This window comes from Trichechus manatus, unplaced genomic scaffold, assembly GCF_000243295.1.
Source record: "Trichechus manatus latirostris isolate Lorelei unplaced genomic scaffold, TriManLat1.0 scaffold00244, whole genome shotgun sequence".
Lineage (NCBI taxonomy): Eukaryota > Metazoa > Chordata > Mammalia > Sirenia > Trichechidae > Trichechus > Trichechus manatus.
In genome coordinates, this window is record NW_004444180.1 from 1,680,000 (window position 1) to 1,689,174 (window position 9,175).

At 43.6% G+C, this 9,175-nt stretch overlaps 1 protein-coding gene across 1 annotated transcript in view; it reads right to left on the reverse strand.

The window, feature by feature from the left end:
- Positions 1-694: 694 nt before the first annotated feature.
- The window catches only part of LOC105756918 (keratin-associated protein 5-4-like), a 29,419-nt gene continuing 20,938 nt past the window's right edge, over positions 695-9,175 (reverse strand). Inside the window, 3 exon segments of the mRNA XM_012559404.2 lie at positions 695-981; positions 9,065-9,130; positions 9,133-9,170. Of these exon segments, the coding sequence (XP_012414858.2) occupies positions 695-981; positions 9,065-9,130; positions 9,133-9,170 (391 nt within the window).

Below are 9,175 nucleotides of genomic sequence, written 5' to 3' on the forward strand. Positions count from 1 at the left end.
CATGGGGTTGCAATGAGTTGGAATTGATGGCAACTTTTTTTTTTTAATTATACAGACTACACAAAAATATGACTAACATTGGCAGGCATTATTGTCTTATTCCATATTTTAATGGGTGTGACTTTAAGCACTTCATCGTTTAGCAGTGAAGTTGCTTATTCATCAGTATGTGGTGAAGAGGCTGAATGAAAGAATCACACAATGAATGAAATTGTTTTGTAGTGACAGAAATTTTTATTGAAAGGAAATTGGATTATATTTTAACATACAAATATGGAACCCTATTGAAAAGAAGGGAGCCTCTTGCTCCACTAGGCTGGGTTATATGGTGGTAGGAAGAAGTAGCTTGGATGAGGTCAGGGGTGGTGTTTTTTCTTGTTGTGAAGCCAGATGGCAGATGTTTTGGGAAGCCTCTGGTAGACCCCTAACATGGGGGCCAGTTCCTGGAAGTGGAAGATAATGGCCCTCAGAAGGGTTAGAAAGCCCAGCTGTGGCCACTTGCTTCTTAGAGGGCTCTTGGTGAGCACTAGACCGTGCCCTTGCCTGAAGTGAGAGTCTCTCCCAGGATGGTCACTCAGGTGAATGGTGTTTGATGTGCTGGATACAGGCAAAAGCAGAAGACAGGTCTGCAGGATGCCAGAGGCCTCACCAGAGGTAGCAGCTGGGAGAGCTCAACTGAGAGCTGGCCATTATGTCAGATCTTGAACTGGCAACAAACAGGGACACAGCAGCTGGACTGACAGCAGCTTGGTTTGCAGCAGCTAGACTGGCAGCAAGATTGTCGACAGCCTGAAGAGCAACAGCTGGGTTTACAGCAGCTCGACTGGCAGCAGGATTGTCCACAGACTGAGGAGCAGCAGCTGGCTTTGCAACAGTTGGACTGGCAGCAGCCGTAGGAACCACAGCCTCCTTTGCATCCCCCACACGAGCTGCAGCCTCCCTTATGGCCCCCACATGAGCCACAGCTGGAGCAGGAACAGGCTGGCGCACAGCAGCAAACGGGCTTGCAGCAACAAATGGGCTTGCAGCAGCTGGAACTGCAGCCCCCACAGCTGGAGCCACAGCCCCGACAGCTTCCGGAACAGCCACAGCAGCCCATGAGTCTGGTGGGTCAAGGATGGATTTGGTCAGAGGAGCAGGTAGAGAGGAAGGTGTTCAGGTATGGAGCCTCCTGTGCCAGGAGCACTTATATCCCTGCCCAGGGGTCAGGTGTGATGGGAACACATGGTGCCTTCCTGGTTCCTGTTTGTGCTGATTGCCATCGTACCTGTTATGGCCCCTTTTGCTTTTAGCGGGAGCTCCTACGGCGTGGTCCCATGCCCACTGTCTCAGTTTTCTAAATTTGGCCTCTTCCTGCATGTGTTAATGCTTGTGATTAGAGACTCAGCTTCTGGACCCCACATGCCCCAAGTGTCCCGGGAGCTGGTCCTGTACCTTCCTCTCCCATGGTTGCTGTTCTGAGAACTTCCCCCAATGCCATCATTTTTACTTCTTTAGATTAAGATGTTAGCACACAACTTCCCATTCTCTTATAATCCAGCCATTTAGAGAGGACCAGGTCATTGTTGACGTTTCTATTGTTGACGTTTCTGACTAATTACACATGTATACATGCATGCAAAAGCTGGACAATGAAAAGGAAGACAGAAGAATTGATGTGTTTGAATTATCGTGTTGGTGAAGAATATTGAATATACCATGGATTGCCAGAAGAACAAGTCTGCCTTGGAAGAAATAAAGCCAGGGTGCTCCTTGGAAATGAGGATGGTGAGACTTTGTCTTGCTTACTTTGGACACATCATCAGGAAAAGAACAGTCCCTAGAGAAGTACATCATGCTTGCTAAAGTAGAGGGTCAGCAAAAAGAGGGAACCCTCCATGAGAGGGATTGACACAATAGCCACAACAGTGGGCTTAAACGTATCAGTGATCAGGAAGATGGTGCAGGACCAGCAATGTTTCGTTCTGTGGTACGTAAGGTAGCCATGAGTTGGGGATGACTTGATGACTACTGACAACAACAGCAAAGAATAAATATGTTCCTATATCTCCAGTTATATATTTTAGGTTTTGGCCTAAAATTTCTCCTTTTTCTTCTTTTCTAAATAGTTAACATTTTCATTTTTACTTTGAACCAAGGGTTAAGAAACTCACTCGTTTGTAATTAGTGGAATTTTTGGTTGTCTTTTTCTTCTTCTTCTTTTTTTTTTTTATTGGGCTTTAAGTGAAAGTTTACAGTTCAAGTCTGTTTCTCATACAAAAATGTATACACACATTGCTATGTGACCCTAGCTGCTCTCCCTATAATGTGACAGCACACTCCTCCTTTCCACCCTGGATTTCCAGTGTCTATTCAACAGCTCCTGTCCCTTTTTGCCTTCTCATCTCACCTCCGGCCAGGAGCTGCCCATTTAGTCTCATGTATCTACTTGAGCTAAGAAGCACACTCTTCACAAGTATAATTTTCTGTCCCACAGTCCAGTCTAATCTTTGTCTGAAGAGTTGGCCTCAAGAATGGTTTTCGTTTTGGGTTAATAGAGAGTCCAGGGGCCATGTCTCCCGGGGTCCCTCCAGTCTCAGTCAGACCATTAAGTCTGGTCTTTGTACTAGAATTTGAGTTCTGCACCCCACTTTTCTCTTACTCCGTCAGGGACTCTCGGTTGTGTTCCCTGGCAGGGCGGTCATTGGTGGTAGCCAGGCACTATGTAGTTCTTTTGGTCTCAGGCTGAGGGAGTCTCTGGTTTATGTGGCCCTTTCTGTCTCTTGGGCTAATATTTTCCCTGTGTCTTTGGTGTTCTTCATTCTCCTTTGCTCCAGGTCGGTTGGGACCAACAGATGCATCTTAGATGGCTGCTTGCTAGCTTTCAAGACCCCAGATGTTTTGTCATCTTTTTATTGCTCATTCCTTGTTTGTAAGATGATGATCAGCTAACGGCCCTTGTAAAATTTTTCCTCTGTGAAATTTATTGTTTTTCTTTATAGTCAAGTAAGTTATGTGTAGTTGATTTGATTTCTGTGTATTCCATCTGGTGACTTCCACGTGTATAGTCACTGTTTATGTTGGTGAAAAAAGGTATTTGCAATAAAGAAGTCATTGGTCTTGCAAATTCTATCATGCAATCTCCGGCATCATTTCTATCATCAAGGGCATATTTTCCAACTACCAGTCCTTCTTTGTTTCCAACTTTTGCATTCCAATCACCAGTAATTATCAATGCATCCTGCTTGCATATTTGATCAATTTCAGGCTGCAGAAGTTGGTAAAAATCTTCAATTTCTTCATCTTTGGGTTAGTGATTGGTTTAAAATTGAATAATAGTCATATTCACTGGTATTCCTTGTAGGCATATGGATATTATCCTATCACTGACACCGTTGTACTTAAGGATAGATCTTAAGGCGTTCTTTTTGACAGTGAATGCAACATCATTCCTCTTGAAGTTGTCATTCCTGGCATAGTAGACCATATGATTGTCCAAAATGGCCAATTCCAGTCCATTTCAGCTCATTAATACCTTATCATCAATATCAATGATCAATATCATCAGTCAGAACAAGGCCAGGGGCTGACTGCGGAAAAGACCATCAAATACTCATATGCTAGTTCAAGTTGACGCTGAAGAAAATTAAAACAAGTCCACGAGAGGCAAAATATGACCTTGAGTATATCTCACCTGAATTGAGAGACCATCTCAAGAATAGATTTGACTCGTTGAATACTTTGGTCATTAGACCAAAGACCAGAGGGATGATAGAATGACATCAAGGACATCATATATGAAGAAAGCAAGAAGTCATTAAAAAGACAGGAAAGAAAGAAAAGACCAAAATAGATGTCAGAAGAGACTCTGAAAGTTGATCTTGAATGTTGAGTAGCTATAGTGAAAGGAAGAAATGATGTACAAGAGCTGAACAGGAGATTTCAAAGGACAGCTCGAGAAGACAAAGTAAAAGTATTATAATGACATGTGCAAAGACCTGGAGATAGAAAACCAGAAGGGAAGAACACACTCTGCATTTCTCAAGCTGAAAGGACTGAAGAAAAATTCAAGCCTCGAGTTGCAATATTGAAGGATTCTACAGGGAAAATATTATACAATTCAGGAAGCATCAAAAGAAGATGGAAGGAATACACAGAGTCACTGTACCAAAAATAATTGGTTGACATTCAGCCATTTCAGGAAGCAGCATATGATCAGGAACCAACGGTACGGAAGGAACAGGTCCATGCTGCACTGAAGGCATTGGCAAAAACAAGGCTCCAGGAATCGACAGAATACCAGTTGAGATGTTTCAACAAACAGATGCAGCGCTGGAAGTGCCCTCTCATCTATGCCTAGAAAAGTGGAAGACAGCTACCTGGCCAACCAACTGGAAGAGATCCATATTTATGCGTATTCCCAAGAAAGGTGATGCAACCAAATGTGGAAATTATGGAACAATGTAATTAATGTCATGTGAAGGTAAAATTGTGCTGAAGATCATTTGAAAGTGGCTGCAGCAGTATGTCGACAGGGAACAGCCAGAAATTCAAGCCAGATTCAGAAGAGGATGTGGAACGAGAGATATCACTGCTGATGTCAGAAGGATCTTGACTGAAAGCAGACAATACCAGAAAGATGTTTACCTGTGTTTTATTGACTATGCAAAGGCATCTGTGGATCATAACAGATTATGGATAACATTGCGAAGAATGGGAATTCCAGAACACTTAATTGTGCTCATGAGGAACCTGTACATAGATCAAGAGGCAGTTGTTCAAACAGAACAAGGGGATACTGCGTGGTTTAAAGTCAGGAAAGACGTGTGTCAGGGTTGTATCTTTCATGATACCTATTCAATCTGTATGCTAAGCAAATAATCTGGGAAGCTGGACTATATGAAGAAGAAGGAGGCATCAGGATTGGAGGAAGACTCATTAATAACCTGCATTATGCAGATGAAACAACCTTGCTTGCTGAAAGTGAAGAGGACTTGAAGCACTTACTGATGAAGATCAAAGACCACAGCCTTCAGTATGGATTACACCTCAACAGAAAGAAAACAAAAATCTTCACAACTGGACCAATAAACAACATCATGATAAATGGAGAAAAGATTGAAGTTGTCCAGGATTTCATTTTACTTGGATCCACAATCAACACCCATGGAAGCAGCACTCAAGAAATCAAACGTTGTCTTGCATTGGACAAATCTGCTGCAAAAGACCTCTTTAAAGTGTTGAAAAACAAAGATGTCACCTTGAAGATTAAGGTGCACCTGACCCAAACCATGGAGTTTTCAGTTGCCTCATATGCATGTCAAAGCTGGATGATGAATAAGGAAGACCGAGTGGTGCTGGTGAAGAATATTGAATATACCACAGACTGCCAGAAGAACAAACAAATCTGCCTTGGGAGAAGTGCAGCCAAAATGCTCCTTAGAAGCAAGGATGGTGAGACTATGTCTCACACACTTGGGACATGTTATCAGGAGGCATCAGTCCCTGGACAAGGACATCACACTTGGTACAGTGGAGGGTCAGCAAAAAAGAGGAAGACCTTCAAGGAGATGGATTGACACAGTGGCTGTGATAATGTGCTTAAGCATAACAAAGATTGTGAGGATGATGCAGGACTGGGCGGAGTTTCATTCCGTTGTACATAGGTTTGCTATGAGTCGGAATTGAGTCAACAGTACCTAACAACAACAAGTTATGTGTAAAAAGAATGTGTATTTTCTTCCTCTGTGGTAGAAATCACTTTATATGTCAATTAAATCAAGTTCATTAATGTTATATTATTCAAATCTTTTATAACATTACTTACATTTAATATATTTTATTTGTCAAATTTTGAAGGAGATGTATTAACAGTTAACACTGTAACTATTTTTTTTTTTCCAAAATGGTCAGTCATTTTGAGTTCTGTTTTATATATTTGGTTGCTTTGTTGGTTGGTGCATTAAGGTTTATAGCTGTTATTTTTTAATCATGTCTTTTGTCCTTGTGTCATGTCCATTTTCTGTTCTATAATGCTTCATAGACTAATTCTATTTGTTACGATATTAAGTTAGTGAGCCATGTGATAAAATTTTCAGGGAATGAGGGAGAAGGATCAGGAACAAGAAACAGATACAGGCAGTCCCTGGATTACGAATGAATTTTTTTCCTAAGTCTGTCTTTAAGTTGAATGTGTACGTAAGTTGGAACAGTTAGGTACAGTTCATATCTAACATCAGTCAGTCACATGCTTGTCTTGGTATATAGTGCACCTTTCTATGCATAGAAAACATTAAAGAAACACTTCCAGATACACTAAAACATCTTTAACATAATAATACAGTAATAATAGTAAAAATATTTTGATGTGTGTCACAAAGTAGTGCCTGTTTGTTATTTCAAACCATTGTAGATACTTCGAATTTTTAATGTAATAGGCTTTACAGGGGTTGGTTTATAACTACAGGTTGTACATAAGTCAGATGTTCATAAGCCGAGGACTGCCTGTAATGAAAAGTGTATTGGTGGAGAGGAGGGTCACAAGCCAGATGCCTAAATCTTCAGCAAACGAGGGGGAGTAACTGAGGGCTTGGCAGAGAACAGCAAAGGCTGTAAAAGAAATGGCCTGGAAGCTGCAAACAGAAATGTGAGGACACCTATGCCTAACTCCAGGCCCTCAGGTTTATCTGAGAGAGTGATAGGCAAGATGAAAAAAATAGCCTCCACCTGAGAGGAGTTTAGGGGACATAGATCCTGCTAGGACAGCCAGGTCTAAGTACAAGAAGGTGAAGTGGCTGAAATACTGGTATTTTGCAAATGGCAGATTATGAATTCCAGGAGTCCATTGGACATTTGGAGTTTGTGGCACTGACTCAGAGTAGAGGAGGTGTAGGGCCATGTGTGGGAAAACAGAGGCGTGAGGAACAATGGGATCAATCCTGGTGAAGTATTGGAGGATACAGGTAGTAACCCTACTGACAGTAAGCAGAGGACTCAGGGCCATGTGCAGGTAAGCCAGATGTGTGCTGGCCGGGACTTCGGGGCATTCCTGTGGGCTCCTGGGAGGGATGATCATGCCCCGTGCTTGGCTGTAAGTGCAGAGAAGGCAGGTCCCAGGCTTCATTCAATATTATGGTTTTGCCACGTCAGAGAAGGAAGGGGGAACGGACGAGGGGAATAAAGGTGTTTGTAGAAGAGTCATCACGCTGCTGAAAATGAAGAGATGAGGGATGTACGGGCGAGAGGAGCAGTCTCAGGTTTAGCGTTGCCATCCAGCAGCTTAGAGGAGCTGCTACGTCGCAGTCTACGCGTTACGGGCTCTCTGTGCATCATCCGCCTTAACCCTCAAAGCAACCCTGTGTTATCCACGTGTTTTGATGAGGAACTGAGATAGGAGATGAAACTAGATATCACACAGAGAAAGAGGCAGATCTGAAATTCAAAAGGGGAGCATCAGAAGGGTATGTTAGTTTTCTTATTGCTGTGTAACAAATTGCCACAAATGTAGGCGCTGAAAACAACCCCCATGTATTAGCTCACAGTCCAGTAGTTCAGGTGTCCAGTACGGCTGGGTTCTCTGCTCAGGGTCTCATGAGGCTGAAACCAAACGGCTGGCCAGGTCGTATGCTCATCTGGATGTTGGGTTCTTCCCATTTCCTTGATGGTTATCAATGTAAGACCATTTTTAGTCTCTAGAGGGCATCAGCATTCCTTGCCATGTGACCCCCTATCTTCATAGCCAGCAACTGAGAATCTCCCTCATGCTGAATCTCTCTCATGCTTTGAATCTCTTTCACCAGAAATAGCCTGGTTCCTTTTGAGGGCTCACCTGATTTGATCAGATCTGCTGGGGATAATCTCCCCATCTTAAAGTCAATTGATTAGGAACCTTAGTTACAAAATCCCTTCATAGAAGCACCTAGATTAAAGTTTGACTACCTGGGAGAAAGTGAGCGGAGGATCTTGGGGGACATCTCAGAATTCTGCTCTTGTGAAAGGGACAGTGTGTGGTGCCACAATGACTCCCTTCAACAGTCACCAGAACTTGGAGACACGTGGAAAAAGCATGGTATTTGGAGCTTGGTAATCCTGGGGACCAGTTCCAGCCCCAGCAGGCTCATCTGTACTGATGTAGTCCTGTACTCCTTCTACCCTGTCCCCTTGCAGTACAGAAAAAAGAGGATTCCTGGAGACGCAAAGACTCTGACCTCATTGTGACCACTTGCTTATTGTGGACTTGGGTAAATTGAAGTCAGTGAGAGAACATAGTTGCCTACGATCTGCATGCTGGACAGTGGTGACCAGGGCTCAAATCCCGGTGCCCTGAATCCAAACCCAGTGCACCCTACACTAGCTCATGCTTCCCCCAATGTCCCCTTGCCCAGTCTTCAGGGCCATAGAAGGATTTTTGGAAGGCTTCAGGATAGATGGATGTAAAATGGATGGCGTATGGGTTATGTATGTACCTGCTGGTTGGACATGGGGTTCCTGGAAATGAATTTGACATGAAACATGCCATAATACAGAGGAATGAGGCTGAAATAAAGAATCACATCATGAGTAGAGTTATTATAAGTGAAAGGGGTACCTTTTATTAAATTGAAATTCAGTTTGATTTTAACAGAAAAAGATGGAGCCCAACAGGAAGGAAGCCCCCTGCTGGACAGAGCTGTTTCAGAGAAGTAGGAGGAAACGGGCTCCATGTGGACGGAGATTGTGGCTCCTCCTTTCGAGAAGCCAGGTTGCAGATGTTCTGGGTCAATCACTAGAGACCCAGGGCTTGGGCCAAGGTCAGGCAGAACATGTCTATGGCCAGAGTCAGAGACAGCTGACCGCAGAGGATTAGGATGTATATTTCTTCAAAGTCAAAGAAGGGACCACATGTTAGTGCTAGCTGTGCTTGGTACAAGGAAAATGTAGAAGAGAGGTTTGCAGGAGCAAGAGATGGATCGAAGGGATGAAGAAACCAGGGGCCTCATCAATCGTTGTCATTAATGGGAATCCTGAAATCTGTGGCCATCACATCAGATCTTGAACTGGCAGCAAATGGGAACACAGCAGCTGGGCTTGCAGCAGCCACAGGAACTGCAACCCCCACAGGAACTAGAGCCCCCCTTGCGGCCCCCACATGAGCCCAGCCCCCCTCGCTTCCCCCGCATGAGCCACAGCCCCCCTTGCAGCCCCCACATGAGACACA